General features: G+C 35.8%; 1 protein-coding gene across 1 annotated transcript in view; it reads left to right on the forward strand.

Annotated features, from left to right (window-relative positions):
- LOC139782981 (argininosuccinate lyase-like) overlaps nt 1-17,998 on the forward strand; it is a 94,008-nt gene extending 76,010 nt beyond the window's left edge. Inside the window, exons 5-6 of the mRNA XM_071722078.1 lie at nt 12,291-12,422; nt 17,874-17,998. Coding sequence (XP_071578179.1) covers nt 12,291-12,422; nt 17,874-17,978 — 237 coding nt within the window. The 3' untranslated portion in view covers nt 17,979-17,998. The remainder of the gene's footprint in view (nt 1-12,290; nt 12,423-17,873) is intronic.

The raw sequence follows: 17,998 nt of genomic DNA on the forward strand, positions 1-17,998 counted from the left end.
AGAAGCGGCAAAAATGAACCCAATCTTTGATAAATGCCGTAGTTCAAGCAGTGTGTAACAAAGAAATAGGATATTTAAAATCCTCTAAACCGTTTGGTGTTTTTAAACACACGCTCGAACGTTATGTCAAGAGTTAACAAGATTCGTCTTCATTTACTCAACTTCATACAGGAAGGAAACCAGCGCTTCCCGAAGTTATAGAAGAGGAATTAGTTAAATACTGCATATATATATATATATACAGTTAGACGAAAGATATTATGGTTTGCAATTAAGAGATATTCGTCTTTTGGCTTTCCAGTTGGTAATTAGGAATAATCTTAAACACCCCTTCAGCCAATCTAAGATGATAGCTAAGAAATGGCTCAAAGATTTCCTCTAAAGATATCCTACATTGTCGATACGAACTCCTCAAGCTGTTTTGGCGGCACGGGTTAAAGGATTTACTCAAGAAAATGTTAACATTTTTTTTACATATGTGAACCCGAGTTAACCAAAATAAATTACTCTCCACACCGTATCTACAATGTAGATGAAACAGGTATAACAGTTGTTCAACACAAACATTTAAAGATTTTGAGCTTAAAAGGCAAAAAACAAATCTACGCTTTTACATCTTTAGAAAGAGGCAAGCTTATTACAATTGTTACGTGTATGAATGCTACTGGACATTACATCCCACTATTTCTGATTTTTCCATGCAAAAACAAATCACCAGAATTAATGGATGGCACTCCACCTGAATCAATAGACGGCTACCATCCTTCAGGATGGATACAGACTGATTTATTTACGAAGTGGCTGCATCCTTTTATTCACTGTAAGCCCAGATGATCCTGTCATTTTGATACTCGATGGTCACTACATGCACACAAGAAACATTGACGTAATAGATATTACACGTGCAAATCACATTTCTATTGTGTACCGCCACATTCAACACACAAGATGCAGCTGATGGACGTCGGATTTATGTTTCCTCTAAAGACTTATTACGTGCAAGCTATTGAAACAATCCTGGACGACAGGAGACCAATGGTCAAGTAGGCATGCTTTTTTAAAAAGCCTACAAAAAAGCTGCCTATAAAAAGGTACAAAACTTTATCAATGCATTTAAGAAAACTGGTCTTTTCCCTTGTAATCGTCATGTATTCAGTGAAGAAGATTTCAGGATTTGTGACGAACCTGGTAATCCAATTATAGAAGTCCCTGCAAATATTGGTCTTCATGTAGATAATCCTTCAACCATGGAAGAAAATGAGATAAACCCAGATGTCATCATTCTACAAGTCCTATTCCTGGGTGTTCTTATGACATGGCAATAGAAAGCTTTTCGAGTTCAGTTGTGTCACCATTCCAAGTAAAATCAATTCCTAAAACCCCGAAGAAATCAAAAGGCAAACAAAAAAATGTTTTAAGACATTAACATAACTGGAAGTTATTACGTTTAAAGTAAAGATTTTAAAGACACAGTTAGAATTATGATATGATGACCAGATTTATAAATATAACATTTAATACATCACTGATTTATTTTACTTTTGGCTATACAAAACTAAAAATATTTTCTGTTTGTGAAAATACGCTACTCAGCCTAAAATAACTAATTGAAATATTATCGCAATGTTTTTGCGGAAATACTATATTTTTTTATGCAATATTATCTTTTGTCATTTTTAAAATAATTGCCGTGTATACACTTGCCTCATGTACCAACTAGCCCCAGTCTCCCCTAGTTTTATATTTCTTATTAACAAAATTATTATATCACAAAATTGCGTTACCTAACTTAACCCAAGTGATATGTATTAAAAAAAATATATATATATATATATATGAAATCTTTAAATTGCGCTAATTACAAACAGAATACATATATTGCTTTGAAAAATAATTGCTATGCAACTACTTTCAAAAAGTAAAATCTAAGTGTATCTTTGTATTCCCATCCAAGGGTCTGTTACGGATGTTTCTATATGACCGCGTCAGGTTAACTAACGAGTCACGTTTAGGTGCGCAATTATACAGAGTAATATTTGCTTTACATTGACCAGATAGGACAGCCACTTTATTTATAAAGCTTACAATCTTTTGTATGAAAAAGCAGGGTTGTAAACTGTACCGAACCGTTGAAACTTGTATGCTCCGGGAGAACGGAACAAATTTCGAATTATAAAATCGCTTCGATCCTGAACAAACCGTTTTTTATTATAACTGAAAATGCTCCGGGGTATCGAACCGGAGCATAAAAAACTGGTTTTGGAGCGGTTTCTTTATTTAAAAAGTTAGTACATACAGAACAAAATAATAAATTAATACATTATATGTACAATAAATTATATATATGTAGTATTGTTATATATATCAATCAGAGAACGATGAACGAATAAAAATTATTAAATTTTGCGACAACAAAATAATAATAATAATATTTCATTTATTTAACAAATAAACACATACAAAACGGAAGTTATTTTATGATAGAAGCTGGTCCCTATAGGATTAGTTGTTATTTATGGTAGGCAACACAATATTGGAATTTTTTAAAGTGGTAATCTGGAACGGAACAATATGTTACACAAATTTGGAATTTTTTAAAGTGGTAATCTGGAACGGGAACATATATTATATTTTTTCGTTCCAGATTACTACTTTAAAAAATTCCAAAATTGTGTTGCCTACCATAAATAACAGCTAATCCTTTAGGGACCAGCTTCTATCATAAAATGATTTCCATTTTGTGTTTATTTTTTAAATAAATAAAATATTATTATTATTATTTTATTGTCGCAAAATTTAATAGCCATTATTCGTTTATTTGTCTCCGACTGATATATATAACATATATGTAGGTAATTTATTATAAATATATATAATATACTAATTTTTTATTTTGTTCTCTATATATAATATAATATATATATATATATATATATATACTGTGACGTTGCAGTTTCGCTGCATCGTGGTAGCGCCCCGCCGCCGTCACAAGGCACGGGTTTTCGATAATTATTCGTTTCGCGCCCGAGGACGGTTCACAGAGTCAGAGCGTGAGATCTCCAGGGGCATAATTATAATTGCGTTTCCGTATTTTGATCCTTTTTTGTTATTTTGTATTGATACGATGGCGCCTCACCGAGCTGAGACTGGAGTTCCTGAGGAGATGCAGCGGATCCTAAGGTGCTGAGTCGACCGAAGGGAATCGAGCTAAAATATCGATCGACCGCGGCGAGACTCGCAGGCCGACGGGCGCAAGAGAGCGCGGAAGGACACGCGCGCGGCGCGTGATACGGCGACGGACGGACCCGTGGAGGCAGGGCCCCGGGACGCCGGGGCGGAATGAACTTCGCCTGCCCTCCTAACCTGCAAAAAGGACTCCGGGATGGATGGCCACCATTCCCGGACCGAAACGAGAAACACGGGGACATTAGCGTCTCGTCCGCTACCGGGAAAGATCCCGGCGAAATCATCGTGCGCGCGAGGAAACCTTAAGCGCCCTGCGGGAGCCGGGATTGTCGGTTCTGCGCAAGGATACGTCGCGAGCTTGCGGGCTCGCCCCTAATTGGTCCGCGCTATAGCGTCGAGCGGCTGCGTACGCCTGGGGTGGGGCGCGCAATTGATTCCGCCATCAAGCGAAATTTCGGGAGCACTCCTGGATCGTCCTCGACAGCCGACACACGCGTCAAAGTTCCGTCGCGATATCTCTTGTCGATTTTCCAGCAATATTCTTGTCGATTCTCGTGGCGATTCTCCCGACCCTTGGGGCGACGACGAGGAGCTTCGAGGGAGAGCTGACGAACGGTGAGGTGGCCTCGGTAATATTCAGCATGTAAAGCCACGATACCGCCCTCCGGGTTGCGCTCTCGCTCGAGAATAATTCAATGTCGACGTTGCTCGCCGACCAGGCGTAGATTTCGCGATCGAGAACGATAGCGAGGGGCACCGGAATGGTCTCGTGGCCACGGGATCTTGACCGAGAATTGCGCGCCTCTGGAGATCGCGGCCGATGCGTCGATGACGAGTTCCGATATCGGGAATTCGCCCCGTCTCGCGACCTTCGCGTTCGCGTCCGCGCGTTTTCTTTATGCGTCGCAATTCGTACGGTCGAGACTTAGATTCCACGCGCGACAGTAATTGCGTTCGAACATTTCGTGTTCGGCAATTTCGTGCATTAGGATATTCGCGTCCGAGTATCATTCGCGTTCGGGAATTGTACGCGTTGGAGTAATTGCGTTCCGATGGTCCTCGCGTTGAGATGGGATTGGCGTGAGATTATTACTTGCGTTTGGTCGTTTCTCGCGTTAGAATAAGTGCGTTCAGGGATTATTCGCGTTGGATTATTATTCGCGTTCGGGTATTTCTGGCGTTCGGGTATGTTATTCGTGTCGGACTAATTGACGCCTTAATTGCATTAGGATGATTATTCGCGTTAACTCGGTAATTCTTTTCGCGTGTTACTCGCGTTGCACGGTTTCTCACTAGAGTAATGGCGCTCGGCGTCTCGCGTTAAGATAATTGCGTTAGAATGTGATTCGCGTCTATTATGGCGTTCCGTCTGATTTTCGCGTGCGAAGAATTGCGTTCAGACTGTGTTTGCGTTAGGATACGAGTCGCGTTAAAATGACGTTCGCGTTCATTATTGCGCCCCTTTGTTGCTCACGGTAATTTCCTATCTTCGCGTTAGTTATAGTATCTCGCGTGTTACTCGCGAGAATTTCGTATTTTCGCGTTAGTTACCGTATTTTGCGTTGCGTCAAGGGCCTCTGCCCATCACTCTTCGCGTTGAAGTATCGCTGACGATAGCGTGTTGCGCTTGGACGCCCCTTGCGCTACAATTATTGCTCGCGTTAGATTAAGACACTCGCGTTAGATTAAGGTACTTGCGTTAGATTAAGACAATTTGGCGACAGAATTCCTGTGCGGCGTTGGACGTGGCGTTCACGCGCTCGGAGCGTGACCCACCACTACTTCGCGATACTTCGTGTTATCGATACTATTATTTCGCGTCTATTCCGGTCATTTCATATTCGGCTGTGTCGTTTTGCCGATATTCTATGTTAGTTGTAAGTTTAATTTTCTTGATAACGGCGCATTCCGCGCGTCTGCTGTGAATTAACGTATTATTTAATCTGTTCCGTTTACTGTATTTCATCCAAGCTCGAGACTAAAATCTTTCATGCTACGTTATCTAACTGCGTTCATTTACAATCGGAAAAATTTATCTAATGTCTGAGTCTGGTATTCTCACCTTTTTTTGCTTATTAATTACACAATTAATGTCTGAATCTCATAATTTTATCCTTCTTTTGTTCATTAATTACACGACTCTTTACAATAAACCTTGTTCTCTAATTTCATTAACTATGTGAGTGTGATTTACGCGTCACCCCGCCGAATGTTGCGTTGCCCTTTTATCAACCCAGCCCACACTCATTAGTCGAGCTGGCCGCTCTCTCGCACGCCGGATCTCTTGCGTTTTGTGTTTCCAGATTTTCGCGGTATTGGAGTATTTCGTGGACGCGTGTCTACGCGTCTGGCGCCCAATATTAAAGTTTCGCGTCGGATTACCGAGCCGTGCGAGGAGTCGTCGGAGAGGCCCATCACCCTTCTCTCCCCGGACCCCTTTTGATCCGTCGCACGCCCCAGGTACGACCGGGAGTGAAAAAGACGTGACAATACATATAAATTAACTTCTTTTAAAATAAAGAAACCGTTTTAAAACCGGTTTTTTATGCTCCGGTTCGATACCGGAGCAATTTTAAAATTCAAAATTTGCTCCGTTCTTTCGGAGCGTACAAACTTCAATCGGTTCGGTTTGGTTTACATCCCAGGTTCCAAATAATTTACTCCATAAATTTACTCGGTTTTCGGAGCGGTTTTTGAACTCAAACCGGTTCATATTTTGGCTTCGGTTTTCAACTCTGTAAAAAAGTGAAACGAATTTTGTATGTATGTACTCTCTAATTGAATCTCTCTCTGTCTCTAACTCGACTGTACTCAGTGCCCTCTCTTGGTGGACACATTACTTTATATTAATACATTGTATCTCTCTCTACTTTAACACTTTCCCTTATTAATTTAAAGTTAATACAGTATCTTTGGAACATCAAACAAAAAAAAACTTTTCTTTTATGAAAGTCCCAATCGATTGCAGAAACTCTTCAGACGTATTCTGGGTAGAGGCTTCGTCATGATGTCCGCAACTTGTTCCTCAGTTGAAGTTTGTTGAATGGCTAGCCTTATTTCGATTATCTTCTCTCGAATAAAAATGAAAAAGTGCTTGATTGCAATATGTTTTGTTCTACGGTGGAATTCTGGATTTTGAGCTAATCTTATTGCCGCAGAATTATCCACTTGAAGAACCGGAACTTGCTTTAATTTCACGATGCCTTCGAATAATTTGCTCAGCCAAATGACTTATTTAGCCGCTTCATTTGCAGCTACGATCTCCGCTTCTGTTGTCGAAGTAGCTACCATCGCCTGCCTCTGACTCAGCCACGAAACAGCTCTGTATGTGACAACTACTCCCGAAGTCGATCGACCAGTTTTTGTACATCCTCCGAAATCTGCATCACTGAAACATTCTAGAATTATTTGTGTTGTGACAACCCAGGTAGCAAGGTGACGTTAATATGACGTCAATAATTCGTCATTTTTTGGGTACGACGTCATTTTACCAACTTAAGACGTATAAATGTCGTGATTTTTTTGACGAAATAATAACTAATCGTAGAATGACCTCATTATAACGTACCATTGACGTCATTTGTATAACCATAAAAACACTTCGACAATTTAACCAAACTATAACGTCCAAGTAACGTTAGATTAGTGCCCATTTAATGACGTTAGTTATTTATCCATTGTACGACGTATCTGAGACGTCAGAATTTCGACCAATAAAAGACGTTAGTTAAATCACTTTAATACGACGTTCCTGGTTCGTCAGATTGTAAACCAATAAATGATGTTAGTTAACTGACGTTAACACGACGTACCTAAGACGTCAGAATTTCGACCAATAAAAGACGTTAGTTAAATCGCTTTAATACGACGTTCCTGGTTCGTCAGATTATAGACCAATAAATGATGTTAGTTAACTGACGTTAATATGACGTACCTGAGACGTCAGTCTTTAGACTAATAAAAGATGTTAGTTAACTGACGTTAATACGACTTACCTGAGACGTCAGACTTTAGACTAATAAAAGACGTTAGTTGACTGACTTTAACACGACGTATCTGGTTCGTCAGTTTGTAGACCAGTACCCAACCCAAGGAGCAAAGTGACGTCAGAAGACGACATCGACATAATGACGTCTATTTTTAGTCATTTTTGGTCTATGACGTCGGCGACTAATAATAATGGACGTTTATAAGACAATGATAACTATTTCATGCAGTGTTATAGCTATCAAGAAGATATCATTACAAGATTTTTGAACACTTTAAAGATGTACTTGTTATAGACAAGTACAGTTACTAAGGAAGCATCAGGGTCAGAAGATCGTCACTGTTCACTGGATCATCGAAGTCAAGCAACACGGGCGCGGTACTGTACTAGGATGGGTGACCGCCTTGAGAGAGCGGGGCTATATATGCACATGATACGTAAAGAAACAGTTAAAAAAGCGTTTTTTTTTTAATAGATAAAGAAGAAAAACGTTTTTTTATAAACGTTTATCAAGTGGACATTTTAACATTTTAATTTCATAAAAAATAATGTAGATTAAAAAGTTGTCGTCTATTTGACGACATTTTATGGTCAGTCTTGTGACTGCCATTCCAAGATGACGTCCAAATGTTCAAAATCTGACGTACTTTTATTTCGTCCCGGCGACGTCATTAATTACGTATTAGTGACGTCAATATATGACGTCACGGAGATGAGACAAAAGTACGTCATTTTTACGGCACTTTGACGTCATTTTATAACGTCGCAATCGTCAGAACATGACCAAAAAATGACGTTAAATAAACGTCACCTTGCTACCCGGGAATAAACTATCCCCAAATCGATAGTCTCTGCAATGTATCGAAATATTCTCTTGACTCGAACAATATCTTCTTCAGATGGGTTCTCGAGTGATCTTGACAAGAATCCCACACTGTAAGCCAAATTTGGTCTTGTGCCATCAGGTACATCAGTGTACCGACTGCTTGTCTGTATGGAAACTTGTGCTCCTTGATATCATCTTTCCCTGTTCTGGAAGTTTCAGGACTCTTCAGCATCGGCGTTGAGATTGGCTTGCAATTTAAGAAATTAAAGCGCTCAAGAATTCTTTTTGCATAAGCTTTCTGACTTATTTTAATGTTACTTTCCTTTTGTTTAATCTCAAGTCCTAAAAAGTACTCTGCTTCTTTTGATATTATTTTAAATTCCGATTTCAGATCTCTAAGAAAAACTTCTAAACCTAGTGTATCAGTTGCTCCAACCAACCCATCATCCACGTATACAACTAGTATAAGTTTCTTGCCGTCTCTCTCTCTCTCTCTCTCTCTCTCCTCTCCTCTCCCTCTCCCTCTCCCTCTCCCTCTCCCTCTCCCTCTCCCTCTCCCTCTCCCTCTCCCTCTCCTCTCCCTCTCCCTCTCCCTCTCCCTCTCCCTCTCCCTCTCCCTCTCCCTCTCCCTCTCCCTCTCCCTCTCCCTCTCCCTCTCCCTCTCCCTCTCCCTCTCCCTCTCCCTCTCCCTCTCCCTCTCCCTCTCCCTCTCCCTCTCCCTCTCCCTCTCCCTCTCCCTCTCCCTCTCCCTCTCCTCTCTCCTCTCTCTCTCTCTCTCTCTCTCTCTCTCTCTCTCTCATTATGTCCAGAATGCAAGGACCATAATATCGCATAAAAATTATAAAGTTCTTACCCTAGTAGTACAATACATTGGCAACATATTTTGTTGAACATTGTTTACATTGGGAATGTCTTAACCAATATTTCACTTTTGACCTCCGAAAGTCTCCCCTACTTTCTTGTAAGCAAAAATCCTCATGCGCTAGAATAAAAGGCGAGCCTATGACACATTTGGTCTTAATATTTTTCGCTGCGGATCAGCTTAACCCTCTCGTGCCTGGTGTATATACGTCCCAGTAACTTCAAAAATTCATATCTTCTAAAAAATAAAGATAGCGATTGTCTTCTTGGGTTCATTTTAAAGAAGAATTATAGGACTCTTCATGAAAAAAATCATCATTCTTGTGTTTTACCCTTCATGTATATCTCGTCAAAAACTCGTAAAATGGAGTAAAAGTATAAAATACATATATCTTCAACAAAAATTAAGATGACGAGTTCTTTCTCTGGTTTATTTTAAAGGTCAACGTAAGATCTATATGAAAAAAATCGCTACATAATTTCAAAATGATGGATTTAATATAGCGAACCAAAATGCTAAATTTTGTCGTATTCACATGTAAGTTGATACATATAGGTTTTAGAGGTCACTGACGAATCTGCAGTAAAAATTTCAAAATTAAAAATAGCAGATTTAATATGACGGACCAAAATACTAAATTTTGTTGGATTTGAGTGAAACTGATTTTTCAGGGGTTTTTCGAGTCGCTGATTACGAATCTAAAGTCGAAATTTTTAAATACAATATGTCAAATCTAATGTTGCTGACAAAATGTAAATATGGAAACAACTGATATTTCAAATTAGCGATCTTAAAAACCCCTAGAATACAAGTTTCATTCAAATTCAAATAAATTTTACATTTTATTCGTTATATTAGATCCGCCATTTTAAATTTTGAAATTTTGACTACAGAATTATAATCAACAATCCTAAAAACCTTTAGTATGACATCAATTAGATACTAATTATTTCTAGAAAAAAGTCAGAAAGGGTTGAATGATACTTTCAATATCACATAGTGCAGAGATGGCAAAATGCACTAGTACATTTTATGTTTTTTCTGATGTTTGAACTCTTAAAAGTTTTTTTAAAGCAGAAATAATACGAAGAAATAATTCATTTTATAATTCAGAAATTAAAAAAAAATTCTCTTTTAATTCTCTTTGCTATCTGAGTTATTAGAGCCAATCTTGGTTAAAGATAAAGTCAATATGTTAATTCAATATTAGAATTCAATATTGGCTCAAAAAGAAAAGGCGTCTACTTTACAATGTTGGACCAATATAAAAAATTAATCTATACTTAATATGAAAGGTATTGTTAACCAATATTGCTGCAATAAAGTTGTGCTACTAGGGTATTGAAACAAATAAAAAATATTTTAGAAATTATTTTTTTATTTTATTATTTTGAGAAAATTAGCCCCGGTCTCCCCTACTGAACAGTTACAATAAAAATTATTATATATAAAATATACATAATTAGTATTTTTAGTGTATGCTTTTATTTAGTATTTGTTATATATAATTATAATATTTATATAACAAATGTAAATACGACTTCTGAAATATGTTTAATAAAAAAATACATAATATGCATAAGAATTATAAGTACATATAATTTATTCTACTTCATAAAGTGTCTCAGCTTCAGAATATAAAAAAATAAACGGTAAAACTTTACAATAACGGACTCAGCCCCGATGACCTTGACCTTGACATATGTTGTCAAGGTCACCCTCCTGAGTGACCTTCAGAAGGTTTTAGCCGTCGCTCGTTTTTTATTAAAAAGTTATTTACAAAAAAAGTTTGAAAAATATAGCAGTTATTTTGAGTATTGAAAGGCATAAACGACTTGTACAATATATATATGGAAATAGTACATGTATGAACAAAGGAAAGTCTTTTAAAGCAGTGAATGGAAATTTTAAAGCAGTGGAAAGCCCACGCATGTACTTTGAAGGCACACTATGTGTCTAGTTTAACAATAGTGGAGTCCCCGCAGGGGGGCGGAACCTACTGCCTCCACGCATACACTTTCCACGCGAAACGAGGTGCCACATAGGTTTATAACTTTCCACGCGTATGTGTATGCGTGGAGGCAATAAGTTCTGCCCACCTGCGGGAGGCTCCACTATTGTTAAACTAGACACATAGTGTTCCTTCAAAGTACATGCGTGGGCTTTCCACTGCTTTAAAATTTTCATTCACTGCTTTAAAAGACTTTCCTTTGTTCATACATGTGCTATTTCCACATACATATTAGTCATTTTTATTCAAAATAACTGCTCTATTTTCCAAACTTTTTTTGTTAATAACTTTTTAATAAAAAACGAGCGACGACTAAAACCTTCTGAAGCTCACTCAGGAGGGTGACGACGTATGTCAAGGTCAAGGTCATCGGGGCTGGGTCCGTTATTGTAAAATTTTACCAAAATTAATAGTTTACGAGATATTTCATGTTCTATTCGGGTACATTTCGACATAAAGTATAAAATATTTTGTAAATTTTTTTGTAACTACCTTGACACTTTTAGATACAGAATAATAAGATAAATCAATTGGTGTAAAGAAAACACATTGTTGCTTTGCAAAAAAATTATGTATTTTCCAATATGCAACTACATATCTTTTTTTTAAATTGTTTTATCATTATTTGTTCTCCTTGATATATACTACAACTTTTGTCTAAAACGTTTTTCCATGTCTTCCATATTTTTCGAGATATTTGCTTATGACATTTAAAATGGAACATCGTGTATATATAGCGAATACCCCCTACTTTATTATTGTTGCCGAACAGCAGGAAAGTTAATTTTTTTTACCTTTTCACGCTGGTGCTGTTCAAAATCACACCTATTATCTTTCTCGCGATTCTTTTTGCGCGTTTCACCGCTTCCGTTCCAGATGAGTGTTAATAAATAAAATTCACATAAAATGTGTAAGAATGAAATGCTTTTGAAACATTGCTGTAACAATCGGTACTGTATGGGCATTGATGTAGTTGATCAAAGTAAATAAGTCATATCAAGCAAACACATAATCATCATTCAAAGATAACTAGGGTGATGCAGCTATATTGCTTGCAACTAAATATCTTTGGTTGTATGCATCATATCTTTTTTCTCTGTGTAGATATATGATAAAGTAAAAGGAAAAGTTCCTCTGATTTTTTTAAATTAAATATCTTAAATAAATTTTTTTGTTGTTAACCAGTTGGCCTTCTATGTTTTACATACAATGGCATTATTAATCCTAGTTTCAACATCTTTACAAAATATTTATTTTCTATATAAATATCCTGTATTCTATACACAGAATTTTATACAAATCAAATCTTTGTAAGATATCCGTATTCTTTAATTAATATTTTAATTTTTAAATGCTCCCTGCTTTATACATTAATAAGAGATTATTATGTCATTATAATTGTTTTATAAATATACAGGAATTAATTGGTGACGTAGCGAAGAAACTACATACTGGTCGAAGTCGCAATGATCAGACTGTAACCGATACCAAATTATGGCTTAGAAAATCCATCGACAAACTTTTATTAAGAATCACGAAGTTCGTTGAGGTAAGTAAAATAATAACCTAACAAAATAATTCACAAAATTGCGTTACCTAACTCAACCCAAGTGATATGTATTTCAAAAAAAGATGTGAAATCTTTAAATTGCGCCAATTGCAAAGAGAATATGTATATATATATATATATTGCTTTGAAAAATAATTGTTGCGCAACTACTTTTAAAAAATAAAACTCAAGTGGTACGTATCTTTGTATTCCCATTCAAGGGTCTTCTCATTCCAACCCAAGCTTTAATTCTTTTTAACAAAATTATAATATTACAAAGAATCATTTTAATCACAAAGAATTAAAGAGATAACAATACAAAATAAAAATATTTAATTAAAATAAAATAAATAAATTTTTCTTGTAAAAAAACTTGGCGCTGCTTTTTTACTCCCGTTGCATACTTCCCTAAATTATGTTTTGCTTTCTTATTCAATCAAAAATTTTATGCTTTATTAAATTCAATCAAAATTTTAGTACTTTATTAAATTTCAAGGTCTAGCGCCAAATTTTTTTTACAAGAAAAATTTCTTTATTTTATTTTAATTAAATATTTTTATTTTGTACTGTTATCTCTTTAATTCTTTGTGATTAAAATGATTTTTTGTAATATTATAATTTTGTTAAAAAGAATTAAAGCTTGGGTTGGAATGAGAAGACCCTTGAATGGGAATACAAAGATACGTACCACTTGAGTTTTATTTTTTAAAAGTAGTTGCGCAACAATTATTTTTGAAAGCAATATATATACAGGGTGGGAAAAAAGTATGGAAACCCTGAAAAATCTCGAAAACTATAAGTTTTACAGAAAAATGTTTCACACAAAAGTTGTTTGGTTTCGAGGAGGCCATAAGATGGTACCATTGGTTTGACCTTGGATGGTCGTTTAAAGCTCACGTAAACGACACCTTTAATTTCTTAAATGGAAACCCCTATTTTTCAATGCATATTCTTGTAGCGAATCTCGAGAGCTTTTCAAAACACTATAATAAAGTATTTTTTCATTAAGAACTTTTGGAATTATGAGGCTTGAAAGTTCTAGTATTTTGACATAAAATACAAAATATCTTGTAAAACATTAAGTTTTCGGTAATGTTACCTTAATACTTTCATGCACAGAATAATGAGACGAATCAATTGGTATGAAAAAAAGACATAGTTGCTTTTAAGAAAAAGTATGCAGATGCGTGTTGCAAATTACATATTTTTTCTTAAAGGAACTGTGCCTTTTTTTCATACCAATTGATTCGTCTCATTATTCTGTGCATAAAAGTATTAAGGTAACATTACCGAAAACTTAATGTTTTACAAGATATTTTGTATTTTATGTCAAAATACTAGAACTTTCAAGCCTCATAATTCCAAAAGTTCTTAATGAAAAAATACTTTATTATAGTGTTTTGAAAAGCTCTCGAGATTAGCTACAAGTATATGCATTGAAAAATAGGGGTTTCCATTTAAGAAATTAAAGGTGTTGTTTACGTGAGCTTTAAACGACCATCCAAGGTCAAACCAATGATACCATCTTATGGCCCCCTCGAAACCAAACAACTTTTGTCTGAAACATTTTTCTGTAAAACTTATAGTTTTCGAGATTTTTCAGGGTTTCCATACTTTTCTCCCACCCCGTATATATAATATATATTTTTTTAAATATGAGTAGAACCATCTCAAACAGAACACGATTACAAGTTGTAATCGTTACGTCATGTATCGACATCAGATATCTTACGGGAAACGCTTATTATTTTATACCAGAGACTTTACATTCTTTGATATGCGTTTTCGAATATTCTTGTACGAACATTGATCGCAACCCTGACGAAAGAACAAAAAAAACCGATAAAAGACAATTGCACTGTTTTCTATAGTAATTGTGAATAGTAAATTAACGAAAGCTTATAAGTAAATTCATACGATAGGTTCTTTATATTTCTTTCTCATAAATATCTTATTTTCAGCATCCACAATTTTCATTTAATTTTATTTCTTATCGTGTCGTACCGTAGTTGTGAATCTTACATTGACGAAAGACTACCGTAAATTCATGATTGATTCTTGATCGTTCACTTTCGTAAATATACCATTTGTAGCATCACATTCTCTTATCTTTCTTATTGTCGAGAGAGGGGAGAGAGAAAGAGAGAGCGTGAGAGAGCGAGAGAAAACGTGAGAGCGTGAGAGAGCGTGAGAGAGCGTGAGAGAGCGAGAAAGTGCGAGAGAGCGAACCTTGGCGTGGTGCGAGACGGAGTGGCGACATAAACACGGGCAGCAGCCCGCTATCCCTTCCCTCGGTTTGCAGCGAGCGACACGTGATTACGCCCCTCGCCAATCGCCGCGTTTGCACACCATTTTACATGCCAAATCCGGCCTACTTCTCATGCGCCGATTCGCTCAGACGTATTAATTAATAACTCAACTATTGCGAATATCGCAAAATAATACAGACTTTTTTGTTTATCTCGATCCCTTCTACCTCCTCACGAGCGTTGTCAAGGGTGCTTCGGGATACTCTGTATAAAACTAAATCTTTTAGTATAATAACAGACTAAATAACTTAGTTTTCGTGATCCAATACTAATGAAAGATATTCTAACATTACAAAATGTTTAATAATTTATACTAATATTTTATTTTATTATTATTTTTATTATTTATGTAAAAAATGACTTACGTTAAAAATTTAACATTTCTATAATTTGAAACATCTATATATATAAGTACCGTCTACTGTCTGTCTGTCTGTCTGTCTGTCTGTCTGTCTGACCGCGAACTACTCATTTGTTAGTGGACCGAATTTTTACCAAAAGTATATGAAATAGGGGTAGAATTTCGCGGGGAGTGCCATAAAGTGTATAGTTTTTCGTTACCGATTTTCTGGAAAACGGTTTTTTTAATTTTTCTAATTTTTCGGGAAATAATTGACCGAATCTCATTCGTTAGTGGACCGAATTTTTACCAAAAGTATATGAAATAGGGGTAGAATTTTCCGGGGAGTGCCATGATGTGTATAGTTTTTTGTTATCGATTTTCTGGAAACCGGTTTTTCTAATTTTTCTAATTTTTCGGGAAATAATTGACCGAATCTTAAAGAATTATAGATCAAACAGGGGTAGAATTTTCCGGGGAGTGCTATAAAGTGTATAATTTTTCGTTACCGATCTTTTTGGAAGCCGGTACCAAAATTTTTTCAATTTTTCGGGAATTAATTGACCGAATCTCAAAGAATTGTATATGAAGTAGGGGTAGAATTTCTCGGGGAATGCTATAAAGTGTATAATTTTTCGTTACCGATTTTTTTGGAAACCGGTTTAAAAATTTTTCCAATTTTTCGGTTCAAAAATTTTATTAATTTTTCGAGGATGGGTTTAATTGCCACTGGAAACCAGTTCGGATCTATATACCGTCTTCTGTCTGTCTGTCTGACCGCGAATTACTCATTTGTTAGTGGACCGAATTTTACCAAAAGTGTATGAAATAGGGATAGAATTTTCCGGGGAGTGCCATGATGTGTATAGTTTTTTGTTACCTCTTTTCTGGAAACCGGTTTTGCTTCCTCACAGAGGAAGCTTTGTTTTCATAAATTTCGTATATGAACCTTTAATTGCGTATAAAGTTGGGTCTAATCAACCAAATTTAAATAAATTATATATGAAATAGGGGTAGAAGAAACCAAATAAAAGATTGGTTTTGAGTTTTTGATGCTAATATGTTCAGTGTTCTAAAACGTCGAAATATTGCATTAAAAAAATGTCCGCATGTGTGTGTGTGTGTGTGTGTGTGTGTGTGTGTGTGTGTGTGTGTGTGTGTGTGTGTGTGTGTGTGTGTGTGTGTGTGTGTGTGTGTGTGTGTGTGTGTGTGTGTGTGTGTGTGTGTGTGTGTGTGTGTGTGTGTGTGTGTGTGTGTGTGCGGATTTGATGTCCGTGGTTGCTCGAACTTCCGCAAATATTGATATATCGGGCTGTTTTTTTTTAATCGATAGAGTATCATTCAAGGAAGGTTGGTATTGAGCTTAGCGATAATCGGTAAAGGGGTTCTTTTTTAAAAAAAATTTGAATTTTTTTAGAAATGCCCACGGTTGCTCTAACTTTTGCAAATTTGAAATATTGGGCTATTTCTAATTTTATTATATTCTTCAGTCTTTTCTACCCCTATTTCATATATAATTCTTTAAGATTTGGTCCGGGGAGCGCCATAATGTGTACAGTTTTGGTTACCGATTTTCTGGAAACCGGTTTTTCTAATTTTTCCAATTTTTCGGGAAATAATTGATTGAATCTCAAAGAATTATATATGAAGTAGGGGTAGAATTTCCCGGGGAGTGCTATAAAGTGTATAATTTTTCGTTACGAATCTTTTTGGAAACCGGTTCCGAATGACCGAATCTCAAAGAATTGTACATAAAGTAGGGGTAGAATTTCCCGGGGAGTGCTATAAAGTATATAATTTTTCGTTACCGATCTTTTTGGATTTTTCCGGAAATAATTGACCGAATCTCAAAGAATTGTATATGAAGTAGAGGTAGAATTTTCCGAGGAGTGCGGGGAGAGGGAAAAAAAAGAAGCAAATACTTTTCATCGCCGCGAATAAAAGCGTCCACCCGTTGAGTGATTCGGGGATGGTATGATTTAGGCAATCCGGGGACTGCCATAAAGTGTATAATTTTTCGTTACCGATTTTTTGGAAACCGGTTCTGAAATTATTTTTTAATAACCGAATCTTAAAGAATCATATATGAAATAGGGGTAGAAAGAACTAGAGAATGTAATAGAATTAAAAAAATTGCTAATAGTAAAGGGGTTTCCGATTTCTGTAAAAAAAATGTACGTGATTGCTCCAATTTCCGCAAACTTTGAGATATCAAGCTGAATTTTTTTTTTATGGATAATTTTTATGGATAATTTTTTGTTACTGATTTTTTGAAAACCGGTTTGGAAATTATTCAAATTTTGAGAAATAATAAGTATTAATTGACCGATTTTCTTGAAAACAGTGCCAAAAGTCTTTTAATTTTTTAAGGATAAGTTTTATTTTTTATTAATGGATAATTTTTTATTAATGGATCAATTTTCTTGAAACCAGTGCCAAAATTTTTCTAATTTTTTGTTGATGATCTTGATGAAACTGGTACCAAAAGATTACTAATTTTATGGGGATGGCTACTATGGGGTTGAAAATTGAAGGTTTTATGGGGTTCTATTGGTGCTCCTAATTAATGGGTGAGTTTGGGGAGAGGGGAAATCTAGTTACAGTATAATTGCTAAAATTGTCTTATTAAAATAAAACTTTTTAGTATTTACATTTTGCTTATAAAAATAAATTACATAATTGTTTTAAAAATAAAAATTGGAATAATTTTTTAAATATAATTCAGCTTTGCAATTATTTTAAAATAATCTACTAATTTACAAAAATACGCTAAATACTAATGTGTTAATTTTAAAAAACTAGGTCCTCATAATTCAAGCGGAACAAGATATAGACGTACTTATGCCTGGATATACACACATGCAACGGGCACAGCCAATTAGATGGAGTCAATGGTTATTAAGGTAAAAGAATTCATTAATTACTGT

This window comes from Temnothorax nylanderi, unplaced genomic scaffold (genome assembly GCF_030848795.1).
Source record: "Temnothorax nylanderi isolate EJ_2023f unplaced genomic scaffold, tnyl_v1.0 TNYL_tig0458_pilon, whole genome shotgun sequence".
Classification (NCBI taxonomy): Eukaryota; Metazoa; Arthropoda; class Insecta; order Hymenoptera; family Formicidae; genus Temnothorax; species Temnothorax nylanderi.